The sequence below is a fragment of the Cervus elaphus genome, chromosome 5 (genome assembly GCF_910594005.1).
Source record: "Cervus elaphus chromosome 5, mCerEla1.1, whole genome shotgun sequence".
NCBI classification, from domain to species: domain Eukaryota; kingdom Metazoa; phylum Chordata; class Mammalia; order Artiodactyla; family Cervidae; genus Cervus; species Cervus elaphus.
Window position 1 is genome coordinate 109,016,834 of NC_057819.1, and position 20,031 is coordinate 109,036,864.

Below are 20,031 nucleotides of genomic sequence, written 5' to 3' on the forward strand. Positions count from 1 at the left end.
TCCACCTCCCACAGCTATCCCACCTAGCCTTACCTCCGGCTGGGTCTTCAAATGGATAACACAAACTACTCACAGCTATGCGTATCTGTTAGCTGGAACCAGAGTGTGGCACAGAGAATTTACTCCATCAACTAGACAAGCTCAGAGTAAGCACTCCCTCCAGAGAGCCTGCATCAGAGGAAAAAACAACTTTCCCCACCCACAAATCATGTCCCTGAACAGTCAGTTTACTGCTAGGAAAATAAACCCCAAGTCCATTTCTTATTAGCAGTAGGCCAGCGACACCATTCCATACTCAAATGAGAGATCCTGGGTGAAACAAATTTCAGCAGAGAACATGCTTTATTGAAGAGTAGATATAGAACAGCACATTCTACCACATTTGGGGAAGGGTTAGCTTCTGTAAAAGGCCTTTACCCCTTAAGAAAACCCCCAGTGAAATTGCTTTTGGGTAAATTTTAACAGTGACACTGAAACTGGCAGGGAGCTGCCACTGAACATGCTTAAAGTTAGCTCCCCCCAACCCACAGTGAATATAAGTAGTGTACAAAGATGACAAGAGAAAGGCACAAATGACCAGAGTTGGGATTGTGGTGAGAGCTCCACATGAAGACAGCGGTGTTGCAGGAGACCAAGTTGGGAAGGGTGACATGTCATACATCAAAAGCTGCCCCAAGATAGCAGGTTATAATGGGCTAGAGAGAAATTAGAGGGAGCATCTCTTCCTTCACTTAAACGACACCAAAAATAGAGGAGACCAGAGAATGGGGGGATGGTGGTAAATCCCAAAAAGGAAATGGAGTTCTTGGAAGGGCATAAGCACTTTAGTCCTTAGAGGGAGGGTGAGGCACTGTTGAAAAGAAAAGCAAACCTTGGCAGGGGTGGCCATTCTGCCTTGCTGAGTCATGGGCTGAGATACGGAAGTCATTTTCAATCACTTCTCCAAGGATGTTCAGACAAAAGCAATGCAACTTATGTGCAACTTAGGTGTGCAATATCAGACCGGTACTGGTGAAAGGTTTCTGCAATATAATTAACTGGTTATCATGCAGCATGAAAGGGAGAACTGGAAATTATTTTGGCACCTGAAAAAGTAAAAAGAGGCAGGGAGTAAAGAGAAGAAAACATTTACTACTGGGCACTTTCTGGTGAGGCAAAAAGTAGTATTTCATTCCCTTTCACCAAGATGTTGCCCACTGCCCACAGGTGAACTCAAATCCAAATAGAAAATCACCACCTCGCAATTCTTTTCTCCATCTCATTTAGATCATGTGCTGTAACCAAGACTAATCCCTGCGAGAATCTTCAGAAGTATTTGGCTCTGGTCAGCCTGATACTGATCAAGAACAGGTCTTTTACTAAAAAATGGAGGAAATAACTTAAAGTGAGATGAAATCCAAAGGGAAGGGACCCCTCCCAACACACACTCAGAAGTGTCACCTCTTCCCTGCCCCTCCAAAAACACGTGTAAGGAATAACTGGAAAGGTCCTGGTGGCAGTAACCGTAGTTGGTGGTCTCGTGACCAGGTGGCAAGAAGCACTATTACAAAGTTTAGAAGACACGACACAACCTCATGGGGCCAGAGGAGAGAACCAGTGACTGGACAGGTACAGTACCAAAACAGAACACCTTGGGTCAGTGCTACAAGGGATCTGCACTCAAGTCTAATAGAGATCCCATCCAGGCAACCTCACTGAGGCCGAAACAACAGTTCCTCAGAACCAGCGTCTGCAGTGTACACGAAGGTCGGAGCCAGGACAGTCCTGAGGGGGATGGCCTTCCCAAAGGATACTGTACTTGCCAATCACAAGAGCAACAGAAATGACAGACAGATCCCTAGGGTACGGATTCCTACTGCTGGGGTTCGCTGGCTCGGAGTAACCGGTCACTTTAAGTGCCCTTGGGAGGGGTCCATTTTAAACAGCTTGGATCCATGGTTTTATTGGAGTTGGATCTTTTGGCCTCTTTGGCTATCCACTCATCAATGAGATCCTGAGAGAAAACAATGGGAAAAAATTATTATATGCATTCAACTAAAACATCTTTATATGTGGATTCCAAAATGATTGTTAGCAAAGAAGAAATCACCAAAGGTTTCATAATATACTAAGGTGTGAGACAGGTATAAAAAAAGTTCTTTTGATTTACCTAATGTTCTCCTACCTTATCCATTTTTTCCTATTATGCCCTCAGCAAGACCTGAAAATCATTACCCATCTTCCCTTATTAAATGTTGTGCATACGTGCCAAGTCACTTCAGTCGTGCCTGACTCTGTGCAACCCTGCCAACCTACCCTGTTCATGGCATTCTCGAGGCAAGAACACTAGAGTGGGTTTTCATGGCCCCTCCAGAGTAAATGTTGTAAGTCAACTTAAAAAATTTTCAGGAGAAGGAAATGGCAACCCACTCCAGTATTCTTGTCTGGGAAAGTCCATGGACAGAGGAGCCTGGTGGGCTGCAGTCCATGGGGTTACATGACTGAGCATGTGTGCACGAGGGTGGAGGGAGATGGGTTGGCAGCAATAAAGTGGGAGAACTAAAAAAAAAAATTCAAATTGACATGAGTTGAGATAGCATTTGTTAAAGGAATTTAAAACCACTTCTACAGGCCCTGGAGGTTATGGGGATTCTCCCCCACAGATGGGCACTCTTCTCTGATGTAAGAAAATCATCAAAGGACAGAAGTACAACAGTGCAACATAAAGCTGCTTAACTGGAGCTGTTGATGCTTCTGTCATCCAGGTATGAGACAGAAGCTTACCAGAAGCTTCTGATAAGGGTACAGTTGGAGACAAGCCTAACCATGAGACTAAGGAAAAGCTGCACGAATTAGACTCTTTAAAAAGGGAAGGTTACCTTTAAGTTGTGAAGGCTCCACTTTGCTAGGCCTCAAGCAGATATAAAGCAATGCGTAAGAGCCTAACAGAAACTTTACCTGTCTTTTCAAAACTAGGTGTTTTCCTTTCCAATATTTGAGCATCTGAAGGGCTTGCAGAGTGCTGACAATGTCCACAGGATTCACAGCTGTCTCCTGGCTAATTTCTGAAACAGAAGAGCTACTTGCTCAAAATGCAGACCTCTCCACCCCGCTACCAAGGACCCCTCTCCTTTGAAGGAAATCTACACAGACTCCAAATGTTTGGAATCTTTGCTACTTGACCCAAGCCGTCCAGAAGTTTATAAAGTATTCATTTGACCACTTAAAATAACTACAAAAGAGGGACAGTACAGCAGGAAACCACTTTGGCTCCTATAGGAATTGAAATCAAAGAACAAACTAAATTATTTCACTCTCGCATAAATATTCCGGGATGTTAGAAATTCCTGTGTGCACCAAATGACTTGAAGTTCTTCTTCTTTCTTGCTTTTGTTGAGAATTTTGTGAATTAAAGTGTTAGCAACCTAAAATTTGAGAAACCAAATCATATAACCAGTCCCTAGGGCCAAATACTCTGGAATCCTTAGGCACCTTAGTGAGTGGTCCACATTAGTGAGCCTTCCGCTCTCATATTCAGATGAAACACAGAATGCAGCATTATCTTCGCAGATTACAAAACATGAACAGGGCCAAAGAGAAAAGTCAGAATATTCAGAGGAGCAAACATCACAGGTAACATTCTCTAAGAGCAAAAAACCAACCTTTGATAGAAATCTCTTTGCCTTGGAAATTATGCAGGTAACGAAGAAGCACTTCCTTCCAGTAACTGCGATAGCTTATGAGCCCCAGATCTGAGAGTGGACGTTCTGGGGAGCCAACTTTTTCTTCCACTTTGGAAAGCAAATAACCTGCCAGAGAACAATGCAGACACTGTATCTCATCCTAATAACAGCATACCAAAATGGATAAAGATTTAAGGAGTACAGTCTGCTTGGCAATATCCATCGGGGTTCATTTATTTAATGCAATGCCATATATTAGCTGTTGTACAGTTGACTGACTTTGTACAAACAAAAGGGGACAAATGTGTTTTAACATTTACTTATAATAGACATTAATATAAAAGCCTTCTAGTGGAAGCCTGCACTAGAAACTTATTAATATTAATAGTTATCTGTAGGTATGCATTAAGAACAAAGTAGATGAGGAATTCCCTAGTAGTTCAGTGATTAAGACTCAGCACTTTCACTGCCTGGGGCCCAGGTTTGATGCCTGGTCAAGGGTCTAAGATCCCACAAGCCAAAAAAAAGAACAGAGTAGATGGAAACAGATTTGAAAGTCATTTCACTATAGAGCTTTCAAGCTTTTTCAAATTTTTGCACTTTATGGATTATCTCAGGACTTGCCTGGTGGTGCAGTGGACAAGAATCCTCCTGCCTATGCAGGGGACAAGGGTTCAATCCCAGGTCCAGGAAGATTCTACAAGCCTGTGCACCACAACTGATGAGCCTGTACCCTAGAGCCCGAGAGCCAAAACTACTGAGCCCGAGAGCCTACAGCCTGTGCTTCATAATAAAAGAAGCCACTGGAAAGTAAAGTCTGAACACCGCACCAAAGAGTAGCCCCCGCCCGCTGAAGCTAGAGAAACCCAGGCAAAGCAACAAAGCCCCAGTGCAGCCAAAAATAAAATAATTAAAAAAAAATTTATTTTAAGTAACCCTAAAAGTTCTTAAAAGAGAAAAAGAATGGATTATCTCAGTACTGCCTATGAAATATTGGTGGGGGACAGCAGATGGGAATAGACATGATCTTAATTTCACAAAGTCTCCAGTTTTAACAGCTAAACATCTAACTTTCAACACCAGGGGGATGCAGTCAGCAAACTCATACTTCAGGAAACTAAAACTACTGGATAACCAACTTGTTTTCTTCAACAAATAAACAGTAAAGAAAAAAAAAAGAGATGGAGCAGAAATCTCTAAACTAAAAACTGATTTATAAGCTACACAGTTCTAACTGGATTTGAGTAAAAACTTTTTTTTGTTTTTAAAGAATCAAATCACAAAATAATGAAAATTTGAATAGTGTATTTTATGACATTAAGGAATTTTTTGTTTTGTAGGGCTTTTTTAGGTATAACAGACCTTATAGTTTTAGATACCAAAATAACAGAGTGTGGGACTATAGGTAGAACAAGACTGGCCATAAAATGGTGATCATTACAGGGGGTTTATTATACTATTATGCTACTTTAGTGTATGTTTGAAAATTTCCACAGTTTATAAAATAGTTGTTACCTATTCAAAGATGCACAATCCCCTCAACTCCATTAGTGGATTATGTCATTTCCTGATTAATCTCTAACCAGGTGGCTTAAAAAAAGGATCAAAAAGCTGATTCTAGGAATTCTAATTTGACCAAAATACATCATGTTACAGTGAACATGGAATAAAATACAGCTGAATCTCATTATTTACAGTAATTATATTCTATAAAGTCATAGCAAACACTGAATAAGCTATATCGAACCACTGCTCTTGGGATAAATACAGGGTTAGGTTCCTGTGGGCCCCTTGTCACATTTTCATCAACCAATCAATATATAACCAACTTTGTTTTATATGTTTTTGTTTAAAGACACCTATTTAATACATACTGTTGATTTAACACTGAATTAAAAGCCAACAGCACAATCACGAATGCCTGAATAAAACCTGTCTATAAAACACATTTTCTTTGGAAGGCACATCCCGGCCGTACTAGACAGCACTTCAGCACTGTGCCCAGGGGCCGCTGAGAATCAGTAGGGAGTTTGGCGGCTGGGGCTCCGCCCTTTCCCTGCTGAGGGCCTGGGTCTGATCCCTGTCAGGGGGATTAAGAGCCCACAAGTTGCGTGGCATGGCCAAAAAAATAATAATAAAGATAAAAACAGCAACAAAAAGCATAAAAATATGAACATGGCTCTAAAGGACACCAGCTTAAACAAAGAAAGCCAAAATAAGTATCTGTTTGACCTCATCTGGAAACATGTGGTGACTTTTTTCGCTGCCATGTGCATGTTCTTTGATTTTAGGGTTACAAATAAATTTTACTGAGTAGCCAAATTCCGAAATACAGCATTCATGATTGAGACCCAAAGCCTCTATCAGGTATACGAATGCCTTTAGAGAACAACTTACAAAACTGAACTTAACACCCGTAAACAAATTTGAAGCTTTACGCATATATGCGCTGTTCATAAATCTCACATTAGGATAATACTAAAGAGCTTACTTTACTATCCCCTATATCTCAGACTATTAGGTGCCAACTCAGGGTCCTGTATTCATCCGAGTGTTCAATGTGTGTCAGGCCAACTGACAATGTTCAGGTTTTTTCCACTTACTCATTCACTTAATATGAGTGTAATTCCACTATATGCCAGGAATTGTGAAGACAGACCATAGGACAAAGAGACAACAATGCTTCACACAGTCCGTGCTTGTGCAACTTATGACTTGGCTGTTTTACTTACTGAAATCAATGAGCATCTTGCCATAGCCCTGTCTCATGTACTGAGGCATGGTAAGGATACAGGATACATTGTAGTTGAGGAATGAATTCTTTTCCTAAAATCAAGAGCAAACGGATGAGAAGATTGGAAGAATATGGGACCAAAGGTGGCTCAGCAGTCCCAGATACAAGCAAGTCTGCTTGCAAAGTATATGCTAATTAGCCCTGGGGAGTGGCTGTCAGGCCTCATAGCTGGTACATCCACACCCTTTATGCTGACCCAGAGTTTCCCTAGCTGAGACCTCCAGTCTCACCTTAAGGGTATTGACTCTTGGATTCTTTTTTAGAGGCAAAGAGCAAGGCAAGAAGGTTTAGAACACTGAATCCAGTCTAGAGTAGCACTCTTTGAATCACATATTGTATGTTCCATTTATGTGAAATGTCCAGAATATACAAGCTTAAATAGAGACAGTGGGCCTGGGATTGGAATGAGTGGAAATGAGGAGTGACTACTTACAGGTACGGTGTTTCAAACTGGGAGTAACAAAAACTGATAGTGGTGACTGCGTGGTGGCTGCACAACTCTGTGACTATACTAAAACCCACTGCATCGTACACTTTAAATGAGTGAATTGTATGGTATGTGAAAATTATATTTCAACAAAGTTGCTACATTGAAAAGTTATAAGCAAAATCTGGCCCTGAATCTTTAAAGGTGTAGTGGTGTTATCAGTGAAGAAGCCCAGCTAAAAAACCAGGCAAAAGGAACATATTTCCTGGTTTTAAGCTAATAACACAGAGGAGAGCAAAGCCAGGAGAGTTGGCTGGCTTGGATGGCAAAATGTGGGCTTGTGGGTTAGTAGGCCGGGTGCTGGCCAGCAACTAATGAGCAGCTTCAACCCACAAGTCCAGAAATGAATAAACCAAAAGCTTTTCATAAAGACTGCACATTTTCATTAAATAATCTTTGATACGTGGATGTCCACCCCACCCCCCCTGCCACCCTTTAAGAGAAGGGCAATCATCAATGCCCAGGGAACTGCCTCTTTCTGTCAGTGATTTGAGGCTTCATATGCCAACATTAACCACCCTGCTCTGGTCATCAGCTTCTTAATCTCCAGATCCCGCTGACCTTGGAAAAATATCCAATCAGGTGACAACCAGTGCTGTCTGCTTCTGTCATAACATAGAACAGGAAGGGTTCCACATCATAATATAATGTCTTGTGGTCCAGAAAAAGCTTGGCCAACAGGCAAAGGTTTTGGCAGTAGATCTGGAAGTAAAGAAACAGCATTTATGTGTGGGCAAGTGATTCTTATACTTATCAGATAAAGGCCTAAAATTAAAGATCATACCATTATTGTTAATGAAGCAGAAACTGTATTTTGGCCAATAGAAAAGTTCTATCTTCTTTACAAGCTGGAGATAAACTTCTAAAACTAATGAAAGTACAATATTTCCATCCCTTTTTCTGATGTCACCATTTTTACCTTGTTTTTCTTGCCATCCACTTCAAATACAGAGATGGAACCTTTGCGATATATCTCATCACCAGGAGGGTGTTTCCACACACACTTAGCCTGTAAGAGAATGGAATTCACAACAGGGAAACAAACCTTCCCAGGAAGATTTGCTGCTCGAAAGGGAAAAGGAACCACAAGTCGAACTGGGTTAGCTGAGATGGACAGTTTGACAAACTGACAGCAAAATGGATTTTTTTCTTTTAGTGAAACAAAGAAAGGCTTCTAAATTCACTGCAATATATTTACGGATTTTTATAGCAGTTTGGAACAAGTTTTCTGGATTATATTCTGGCATTCCTCCAACCCAGGAGATTAAATCTTCTACTATGTAAAAGTAAGATAAATAAAAAATACCCCAGGTTTATTATAAAATGGCTTGTGCCAACAGGAAATTCTTAAGCAGCTTATTTCCAGCAGCTTAAGAGTCGCTAAGTGAAGGTACTCTCATCTTTACCAGTAATTTCTCATTACCACCTAAATCATTACGGTCTTCTTTTCAGATTAGAAAACAGACCCAGTGATAAAAACCATGCCCCCTCTCCAAATGTTTCCTTTGTTGTACTATAATGAAATAGGACATGTCCTTCTGTGGCTTTAGAAAAATAGGCAAGGAAACCTGGTTGAGCAACAGGAAGACAGGGCTGGGGTGGGGGTGGGGGGGGAACAACAACTTGGCCACAAGAGGGCACAAGGTACCCCTTTCCTCACCTTCAAATGCTCACAGATTTAATGCAGGGAGGCCACTACTGTAAATAGGTGACTTTTTGAAAGATTTTATGTAAATTCTTTTAAAAATATCATCAAAAAGCATATGGCTTTTCCAATAGTCATGTACAGTTGTAAGAGTTGGACCATAAAGAAGGCTGAATGCTAAAGAACTGATGGTTTCGAACTGTGGTGCTGGAGAAGACTCTTGAGAGTCCCTTGGACAGCAAGGAGATCAAACCAATCAATGCTAAAGGAAATCAATCCTGAATATTCGTTGGAAGGACTGAGGCTGAAGCTCCAATACTTTGGCCACCTGATGCAAAGAGCCGACTCACTGGAAAAGACCATGATGCTGGGAAAGACTGAAGGCAGGAGAAAGGCACAACAGAGGATGAGACGGTTGAATGGCATCACCAATTCAATGGACATGAGTTTGCGCAAGCTCTGGGAAAGTGTGATGGACAGGGAAACTTGGTGTGCTTCAGTCCATACAGTCACAGAGTTGGACACAACTGAGCGACTAAACAACAAAAAAAGCGTATATATGAATATTTTTTTATGAAATTGTATTCTGACTCTTTTGGTCAATCAAGAGTCATAAGGGCATCCATAGTGGTCCGGGGTTAACAATCCACCTGCCAATGCAGGAGACCCACACGCCGCGTGGCAACTAAGCCCATGTGCCAAAACTACTGAGCCAGCACTCCAGATAGAGCCCAGGCACCGCAACTACTAAAGCCTGTGTGCCTAGAGCCCTGCTCCGCAACAAGAAGCCACCACAGTGAGAAGCCCACACACCACAATGAAGACCCAGCAGAGCCAAAAATAAAACAATAATTTAAAAAAAGGCAGCATGCCCCAATCTGTCACATGTAAGTCCACACATTCATCCAGTAATGAGAACTCCACCTGTGGTTGTTCCTGTCTCCACCCCGCTACTCATACTGGCTCTTCCCAACAGTGAGTAAACTAACAACAATTACCCGTTCCCAAACAGAAGCCAAACTGTTGACCAAATAGGCAAAGAAAGCCCATTCTGTGATTATGCCTAAAGCAACAAGAATCTTCAGAGGTATGAATTAAAACAGGTTTTCTATTTTGTGAAATTTGATTTTTATAACTTATATAATAGATATCGTCAAATATTCAGACTGTTTACTTGATCCTCAGACTATACAGGCCCTTTGTTTTCTCTCCCTACTACTTCTTGCCTTTTGGCTACTTCGTTAGTTAGTACCACTAAATAAACAGAAACAAAGAAAAGAGAAACAGTAAGTAGTTCACATCAATAAAAATACCAGTCTTTCACATAGCAAACTCTGAATTAGCTTAACTCCATGGTCTACAATCATGGAGCCCAGTCCTCACTTATCACCCACCTGCCCCCTACTCCCAGCATTCTTCCCCACCCAGTCTAGTGGGAGCCTACTGTGCTGCAGTCTGAAGGGCTTAATTGGCGATGGTGGTTTGAGCCAGAGTGTACTCCAGAGCTGGGAACACAAAAAAGCAGTTTTAGCACCAAACTGGAAAGAATACTATGACAGAAACTATAGGAATGCTGGGCTATAGATACAGCCACAATCACTTGTGACTATGGAAATAAGAAAAAACAGGTTTCCTCATCTTACAGACCAATGTCCACCCCTGCTCCACAGCACAAATTCAAGACAAGACTTTTCATTCCACAATTAGAAGAAAAATGGCTTAAAACTATAAAATAACTAGGGAATACATTTGTAAAAAAATAAAATTATTCAATTGTTTATTCCTATTTTTACAAGAAGGCTGTTCAGAAACCAGAAAACACTAAACAACTCATGGGAAAGGCTGACCCAAGGACCTATCCTGTTAATTTCATAATTTGTCTTTCTTAAGCAAGAGTTCCTTCAGCACACATTTATGGGGCATTTATTGCCAAGGCTAGTTGCTAGACATACAAAGGTGAATCACGTTGTGCCAGTTCTGTCTAGTGAAGTCCATCTGTTTTTATTCACTTTGAGACAGAAAAACTGTGGGCAGAGGTAATTCATACCCAGATAGCCACAATGATGTGATCACTCACCTGGAGCCAGACATCCTGGAGTGTGAGGTCAGGAAGTTAGTAGAGATGATAGAACTCCAGGTGAGCTATTTCAAACCCTAAATGATGATGCTGTTAAAGTGCTGCACTCAATATGTCAGCGAATTTGGAAAACTCAGCACTAGCCACAGGACTGGAAAATGTCAGTTTTCATTCCAATCCCAAAGAAAGGCAATGCCAAAGAATGTTCAAACTATCGCACAATTGCACTCATTTCACATCCTAGTAAAGTAATGCTCAAAATCCTTCAAGTTAGGCTTCAACAGTATGTGAACTGAGAACTTCCAGATTTATACAAACTGGATTTAGAAAAGGCTGAGGAAGCAGAGATCAAACTGCCAACATCCATCAGATCATAGAAAAAGCAAGAGAATTCCAGAAAAACATCTACTTCTGCTTCAATGACTACACTAAAGCCTCTGACTGTGTAGATCACAACAAACTGAAAAATTCTTAAGAGATGAGAATATCAGACCACATTACCTGCCTCCTGAGAAATCTGTATACAGATCAAGAAACAACAGTTAGACCAGACACAGAACAACAGACTGGTTCCGTCTAGTCAAAGCTATGGTTTTTCCAGTAGTCATGTACAGATGTGACAGCTGGACAATAAAAAAGGCTAAGCGCCGAAGAATTGATGCTGTTGAACTGTGGTGCTGGAGAAGACTCGTGAGAGTCCAATGGACAGCAAGGAGATCAATCCATCCTAAAAGAAATCAGTCCTGAATATTCATTGGAAGGACTGATGCTGAAGCTGAGGCTCCAACACTTTGGCCACCTGATGTGAAGAGCCAACTCACTGGAAAAGACTTTGATGCCAGGAAAGACTGAAGACAGCAGGAGAAAGGGACGACAGAGGATGAGATGGTTAGATAGCACCACCGACTCAATGGACTTGAGCTTGAGCAAAAGGAAGGGAAGCTTTGAGGCAAACCTGGAGTGCTGCTGTCCATGGGGTGGCAAAGCATTGGACATGACTGAGCAACTGAAAAACAACAATCTAGACATCCTACAGCTTATCACCACCACGGTCATGGACCTTCAGACAACTTACCATGTGTCGGCGGAGTATTGTTTGGCTCTTCATGTATTTTAAACAGAATTCACACATGTAAAGACGTCCCAGTCGTGCATATTCTTCAGGATAGGGAGAATGGTACCAAGTATCAAGCTCATAGCGACCAAAAGCAATTGTTTTAATCATGTTGCTCCCCTCTGTGATTTGGCCTTGCAGCCTTAACTTCTCCTGTATTGCAGAGAAGAAATCAAGTCAAAGGAGGATCAGAATTAATCATTTCTATTGTTGTAAGCTGTGTGTATGCCACCACAACGGGCTATGAAAAAAATAATATCTGGCTTCTGTCTCATGAGAAACGCACTGAAGAGGACTATGGGGCATGGGTCACCAGGAAGGCTAGAGAAAATGTACTGTCTACACTGCCCAGAGCACAGGTCTTGAGAGTTGTGTTTCTCTGCTACCTACCCACTTGGGCCTCATCTCTTGAACATCAGAACAAGCCCTTCGTAAAATTTTAATTTTTATCAGCCTGAAACAAATCGAATTTTAAAAGACCATCTATCACAAACTCCCTACACCTTAACAAACATTCTAAACCTAAACAAAAGCTTCTCGAGAATGTGCTTCATATGTGTGCAAAAGCTTTTATAAAGAAAGCTGCATGGATCTGCATGACATGCACCCATGCTGGTCATCCTCTCAACTTGGGTCCTTTAAAAAACAGTTTTGAAAGGGGGATGATGCTTTAATTATGGAATTTAAAGCTAGAAAGTAGAAGGTATTTTTGAATACCTGTCCCCACTCAGTGGCTATGAGTTAGCCACAGAAATAATTCTGAAGAATAATCAGACAGAGCTCTAAAAATCTGGCCTAGGAAATGTTCAGTACCAGGGTAGGATAGTGAAAACCAACAGCGGTAGCCCAGCCTAAACAAGGGCAGCAATCAAACACTGCCTCTCACAATATTTGCCTTTCACAAAATTTCCTCTATGGAGCCTTATACCAAGGTCACAGGACAAAAATTCCTGTAATTAACCAAGGTCAGTAGCAACTGTTGCCATGAGCTTCTTGATCTAAATCAGCCAGGCCCTTTACCCTGCATTAGGTAAAATACCCACCCTGAAACATTCTAACCAATCACTTAATGTAACCCTTCCAGTTGGAATTTTCTCTGCCTCTGAGGCTGTAAAAGTTGGCAACTAGCCCAAGAAAGGGGTCAGCTCGCCCTTGAGTTAGCCTGCTGTTCTAATAGCGCCTCTAAGAAACTCTGTTCTCCTCTCATTCTGCCTCATGTCTGAAAATTCTTTTCCAACCAGCCCATGGAGGACTACATAATCGAGAATTCTTAAAGTATTTGATAATAATTTTTTTAAAAAGGAAGATGAAATTCACTTTACAAACTTTAAGTTTCTTTGAACATATTTAATTCATTAAATCAGAATTCTAAACTATCTGACAACAACCTTGATCATTATTCCTCTCCCATTCTTTTACAGCTGTAATGAAAGGCTGAAGCAATCCCACAAAGGGGAGTTCCTATTTAGGTTAAGGGGACAACAGAGAGGGGTACCTCCCAGTCTAGAGGTTCTCAGAATTGCAAATTATCCAACTGACACAAAGGGGCACCTACTGTTCTATCCACAGAACTACCTCTACCAAACAGGTCCTTCCAGGAGTTGAGGTGGAGAGGAAAAACTTTTAAGAGACAAAGGAAGGGAGGAGGGGTAATTAATTTTAAATATGAATGGGAAGGAAATCTCAAATAAGGATGGCTGGGGGAAGGGAAAAAGAGTCAAGCAGCAAGGTACGTTTAATCCCTAGCAAACTGACTGCTAATTTTCCTTGGCAGTTCCAAGTGACCCTCACAAGTGGTCCTCATCTTGGAAGTTTTAATACTCACCAGATCCTCTGAAGCACGGGCTTGTGCTCTTCGGAAAAGATCCAAGTCATACTCGCTTGTCAGGTTTTCCAGGAGAGGTTCCCGAGTGTTCCCATAGGTCTGCCTGTGTTCCTAGGAAAATGACCAGAGCATGATACTTTCTGCTTCTAAGAACTTAACCTATTGCATTTCAACGGATGCCAACCAGAGGGCCAAAAATAACCTATTTATTTAGTGCCTACTATTAATATTTGCCAGGCATTATACTAGGCACTAGGGATCAAGTACAAAACAAACTATGTATCAGACAGTTAATTCCAGAAGATACCCACTACCCACTCTAGTGAACCTGGAAAGTTAATGTTCTTATAACCACCCCCAAAGGGAGTTTCACTCTTCAGAACTCTATGCTTCCATTTCTTCCTCTGAAAATGTGCATGGCAAAACAAAGAAATAAAATATAACAAAACCCAAATGCACTACCAACTCCTAGAATCCTGAGATCTAGTTGGATACTCATTTAAAAACAAAACCAAATAAAAACTAGAATCTCTAAACCTTCAATTCTAAGATTTTAGGCTGAAAATAAAATCTACAGGCAGGAATGAGCAACTGGACTAAGCAGGCTTTTATAAACTCTTTCCCTTGAATTGCTGCACCTACCATAACACAATCCACCAAAGGTACTAGAATACTCCCACTTTAGAACTCCAGTCCAAGTATACAGGAAAAAAGTTAAGCCTCCTTAAGAAATGCTTTGCTAAATATTAAGCAAGTACAAAAGAGGGAACAGTCACTGAAAATTAGAATCACAAAAATAATCCAGTTTTAAATAAATAATACAAAATCTTACCATGGCAGTCACTATACAAGTATCCATACACAAGAAAGAAATTCCATAGGGGCAACTTTCCTTTTAACCTTCGATTCTAGCCCTTCCCACTCCTTTTATTAGACTCCACCTCCTAGCAGAAGGTGAAGAGGCTCGGAAGACAGTAGAAGATAACGGCTAAGAGGATGAGAAGGTTCATTCCAGGAAGAAGGCTGTAGACTTCACTCATATATTAACATATGAAGAAACCACTCACCAGTACTTTTACCCCTATTAAAATTTCTTCAGGCTAATCTGGGCCCCTTTAATGGATATCTTTTCAATTTTGGGCTCTATCATCTAAGACTTGGGTTCTAAGTATTTCTTCTAGTTTCGTGAACTTTTTTAGAAAGCTTTAAAAAATCCTATCCAGCACTTTTACCAGGAAGGTTCAGCCCAAACTAGAAAGCAGACGTAAGGTAAATTTCAGGAGTTTTTATTCAGACACTCTCTACCTTTATCATTCTGGGAAAATAACCTCTCTAAATCTCAGTTTTCCATCTATAAAACAGCTGGAATACCACCCATCTTTATAACAAAGATTATGGGAGCAACATAACCACAGTGCCTGCCTAGCACATAAGCACTTAATAAATGGTATTATCATATTATTACATCTCTACCCAACTTGTAGATAAAAATACTGAACAAGACAGAGGGGAAGCATACAATTTTCACCCGAAAGCCTAATTCTACAGCTGGGTCTTGGCTGCTGGGGGGCTGTGCATGGGCTTCCTCTGGTTGCAGTGAATGGGGGCTACTCTTCCTTGAGGTGCGGGGGCTTCTTATTGCACTGCCTTCTCCTGTTGCAGAGCACGGGCTCTAGCAGTCAGGCTCAGTAGTTGCGGCGCAACAGCTTACCTGCTCCAAGGCATGTGGGATCTTCCCAGACCAGGAATTGAACCTGTGTACCCTACACTGGTAGGTGGATTCTTAACCACTGGACCACCAGGGAAGTCATAAATGTACACTATTTTTAAAACTAGAAAAATAAAAAACTACAAAAAGATTTACTATACATCACACAACTAAAAGCTTTTACTGTGTAGGTATTTTATTCTTTCATTTAAAGAAATGGACTGCTGCTTGGCTTGAATATTCTTCCTCATCAACATCGTATTTGTTCAAACAAGAACATTTAACCCTTTAAACCTAAAGTGAGGTTTACAAACTAGAAGATTCAATTTTTTTTAATCTAAATTCTAACAGTATTTGTTTTTTGAGGACGCCCAGTTCCACTTTTGTTGGAGAATTACATATATAGTGAACTCTAACTGCCAAAGAAGAGTCCTGTTACAGAGCATACCAAATGGCAAATGTGAAAAGCAGAATCTTAGCAACCAAAAGGAATCAAATGTGATATCAAGAGTTCATGCTATTAAATATTTAACTTATGCTCACCATATATTTCTCTTTCTGTTCTTTGCTCAGCCCAGAATTTCTTTTCTTCCTGAGTTCAGCAACCTTTTCCTTATATCGCAACTGCCTCTCTGATGGTGCCTAAAAAGAAAAAGGAGAAAATAAAAAAGCTAGCTAGAAAACTCATTAGGTAATTACGTCTCTAAATGAAAGTAATATACACCAAAGAAAGGGTGGAGGGAAAAAGGGCGGGGGTGGGACACAAAGTATATTACAGCCACCCTGTGAATGCTGCAGTAATTTTTAAACTCCAAATGGGGTTCCCTCATCACCTAAGACCACTATCCTGTCAGTTAAGATGAGTTCAGGAAATGTACTTACTTTAATGTTAATCCAAATGGAATATAGATTAAGGATGGAAACAACAGGAATGAAATAAAGATCATTTCAATTCATTAGGCATTTATTGAATGCTTACTGCTTTCCAAGTACTGATATGGAAAATGAATAAAAATTTAAAAACTGAACTAGAACCCAAGATAAACAATGAAGAAAAGTGTAGCCACCATTTACTGAGTGCTTATTACCTGCCAAGCACTGAGGACAGGTACTTTACATGCATAATTTAGCTGACTACACTGCCAGGTAGGTATTATTCAAGGAAATAAAGCTGAGGGAAGTTAGCTGACCTGCCCAAGACCACACAGCTAGAGTAACAGAATCGCAGTATTCAAATCCAGACCTGTTTGGCTCTAAAGTCAAATTTCTCCCCATCACCGTGCCTCCTCTGCTATCCACTTATAATCTAACCACAAAAACAGACATCCATATGATGAGCTATGAGTATATAAAGTGTGCTAAAAGCTAAACTAACATTCTGAGAACATTACAAATAGGAATACATGAGGAAGAAATTCATTAACGGTACAAGATTTGGGAAGAATTCAGACAACAGCTAAGAGTTGCACAAGGCCTTGAAGGAAAATCATAATCTCTTCTTGGTATAAGTACACAGTTCTAGGCAGAAAAAGAGCAAGAGAAAACACCAAAGGCATTCAGGGGCAGGGGAGAGGATAAGGAATTAAGTAAAATCAACGTGCATGAATGTTCAGAGAGGCAGAAAGATTAGAGCAAAGCAGCATTTTGGAATCCAATAGAAAAGAAAAGTAGAAGAAAAGTGACATAATCAACAAGCGTCAATGCTAAGAAAAAGTCACTGGTGCCATTGGAAACATACCAGCAGAGTAGAGGGGCCTGAAAGCAAATTATAATGGGTTAAAAAGTGGATGCAAATGAGGAAATAGAGCAGAGAGTGTTATCTTTCAAATAATTAAGATTATCTATTATTATCACAAGTAGCACGATTCCTTCATTTATGAGGTAGAAGTTTTGTTTCTAGAAAATTTACTATTTGGAAAAAGCACTGTTTCTAAGTTTATGACTGAAGACCAGTTGTTAAGACACAGCACAGGAAACAAGAAGCGTGGACATAACTACAACCATCATGGGGCAGAGAGAATCCAAGACTTGGCTCTCAAACTGTGAACGGCCAGAGCTTTAACAAGGCCCATACCTGGTGCCTGGTTGCATGCCTGTTGTTGTCATCTTGCCTGTGGGACAGCATCCTTTCTTCTATCTGCTTATCCCGGCTCTGTGCTCTCACCTGCAACCATCAACAATGTCAATCAATCCACCTGCTTCTAAGACTATGTTTACTTAAAGTGTAAGAATACAGCAGTAATCCCTTGAATTTACACTGTACTTTTACTTTCAAAGGGTCTTCACATTAGCACAATCTGTATAAGAAACAGATAAGGCAAGCTTCATATTCTGTTTTCTCAGCCATTATCTGAGAATCAGAAAGTGACATAATTACAGCTGGATGGTGATAAAGCTAGGATTTTAACTAAGTCTGATGACTCTGAGCCTCTTTCCACTGTGCAATGAATGGTATAAGTGTGAGGAAGCGCAAGAACAGAGTAAAGAAGTACAAAGAAAAGGTTAGATACTTGAGATCAAGTCTATAGGGAAACTTAACTGCATTTATGACCTTAGATAAATCACCTTCGATTGCCAACAGTCTCAGATTCATCTACTGGGCAGTGAGGACTCATATCCAGCTCCCTATTTCACATCAACATTAAAACCCAACATGGTCAAAACAGGGCAACTAACACTCTCCCACAAATCTGCTCCATCCCAAATCTCCTCTATAGCAATAAATAGTAACACTTTTAAACAACTGATCAGGTCAAAAACTTGAACACCGATGATGTTTGATTCTTCTCTTCTCTCCCTCCTCACATGATATTCATCAGCAAGTCTACCAGGCTGCCCCTCTCCAAAACACATCCTGAGTCCAATCAATTCTGACCATCTCCACTGACAACAGTCCAAGCCACCATCTACTGCCTGAACCTCAGACTAGCCTTCCCACAAGTCTACCCTGTGTCAACTCTTTCCCCCTCCAGTTCATTCTCCACATACCAGCAAGCTGTGATTTTTCAAAAGTGTTTTGGTATTTTGCTAAAGCCCTCCGAATGCTTCCCATGGCTGTCAGAACAAAAGCATACTCCCTTTGCCAAGGCCTACAGGCCCTTCATAATCTGGATCCTACTTCTTCATTTCCTATCACATTTCAGCCACACTGGCCTACTTTCCATCCTTCAAACCCAACCATTTTTTCCCCACCTCACAGCCTTTGTGCTTACCCAGTCTTCTACTCAGCATCTAGACACAACTGCCTCTCTGCCATCACCCACGACTCAGATAAAATGTCTTTCTTCACAGCCCAAGCAAAAGTAGTGCCACACCCTGTCACCTCCAAAACAGTCACTCTCTGTTTAGTCTTTTTGTTTCTCACAACATTTACCACTAAATGAAATTCATACTGATTTTCTATGTTGATTATGCCTCTCCCCATGAAAATGTAAACTCACTGAATACGGTCTTTTGACTGAATAAAAATGGTAATATCGCCGATTGCAATCATTTATTGGAAAACTCTGAGTAATTCTGTGCATGCCAAGTATTTTTAAAACTCGGGTTTTTAATAAACGTGAGGAATTAGTCTAATGTTTCCATTTGAGATTCTAAATGTAATAAAATATGTATCTTTCAGAAATACTCCTGATCCTCTAACCACAAGGTCCAGTAGTAAAGATGGATTATCCTGAGTCTGATTCCCTTTGTAACAGAGACCACAAAAGAGTAAAGTTCAAGAAATGTGTTCCTTTTTCCAAAATTTTCTTCCCCAAACTGAAAATTGTCTTTTTTTAAATAAATTGCTGAAGGCAACATGTTCATACTGCCATCAGCCAACAATTTTATACCTTAGGAAGACTTTTATATAAAACCATCCACAGTATTAGATCATTACATTTAAAGACAAATGGTAACAGACAACTCCCAAAAATCAGGGATCACAGTTATTTCCAGAGAAAGAAACACCTAATGCATTGTCAGCTTCTGATGGAGAAGATGGAAGAGCTATTCCTGTTTTGATTTGGTCTCACACTAACGGGAAGATAATGGCAAGACCTACCACTTCTACAGTCAGCAAAAGAAACTGCCGTGCTTATAAGAGAGAGTTGAGATGAAGGAAAACAAGGGTTAAGAGTCCACAAACTCAAAATTCACGTTACGTACTGAAAGTATACTACTTTACTGAAAGACTAAACACAACACATAAAAGAGCTTTCCCTACTGTGGTCCACTTATAAATAAGAGAACACATTCCTGAATCAGGGAGGATTAACGTTAACTAGGGAATCTCATTTTTCTCAGGAGGAATCTGGCCCAGACAGGAATAAACCTGTTATACAGGCCTTTTTAGCAAAATAATCACCACAAAAGCAACAATTAATACTTTGGTCTAACCAACCTGGATACCCTATCCAAATATTACCTGAGCAATGTGTTTAATTAATAACATTTTCAATTTGTTTGCCCGTAATTCGTTTTTTGATTCCTCCTTGGTAGCAACAATCCAGACAGAAACAACAAAATAGGGTCTTAGGTTCTACTCCTAAATCCATTATTTCAAATTCCAAAAGTTATTTAGAACTGTATTTTTCAAGACTGTAAGATAAGAATTAGCCAAGAGTAGGTATGATTGAGACTAACAAAAAGGAAAAGTATTCCATAGAAGTAGCAAAGAGGAAGAGAATTTAGAAAAACCTTTAAAAAGTAAAATATCGTCATAGATTTACAAGAGAA

General features: G+C 40.4%; 1 protein-coding gene across 2 annotated transcripts in view; it reads right to left on the minus strand.

Annotated features, from left to right (window-relative positions):
- Positions 1-323: 323 nt before the first annotated feature.
- KAT7 (lysine acetyltransferase 7) overlaps positions 324-20,031 on the minus strand; it is a 33,215-nt gene continuing 13,507 nt past the window's right edge. Inside the window, exons 6-15 of one of the 2 annotated variants that reach the window (XM_043904234.1) lie at positions 17,387-17,476; positions 15,856-15,954; positions 13,605-13,715; positions 11,741-11,932; positions 7,863-7,952; positions 7,505-7,645; positions 6,395-6,488; positions 3,642-3,788; positions 2,938-3,044; positions 324-1,993 (exon numbers count right to left, since the gene is read on the minus strand). In XM_043904234.1, coding sequence (XP_043760169.1) covers positions 1,892-1,993; positions 2,938-3,044; positions 3,642-3,788; positions 6,395-6,488; positions 7,505-7,645; positions 7,863-7,952; positions 11,741-11,932; positions 13,605-13,715; positions 15,856-15,954; positions 17,387-17,476 — 1,173 coding nt within the window. In that variant the 3' untranslated portion in view covers positions 324-1,891. The remainder of the gene's footprint in view (positions 1,994-2,937; positions 3,045-3,641; positions 3,789-6,394; positions 6,489-7,504; positions 7,646-7,862; positions 7,953-11,740; positions 11,933-13,604; positions 13,716-15,855; positions 15,955-17,386; positions 17,477-20,031) is intronic. The other variant, XM_043904235.1, reaches the window with a different exon arrangement.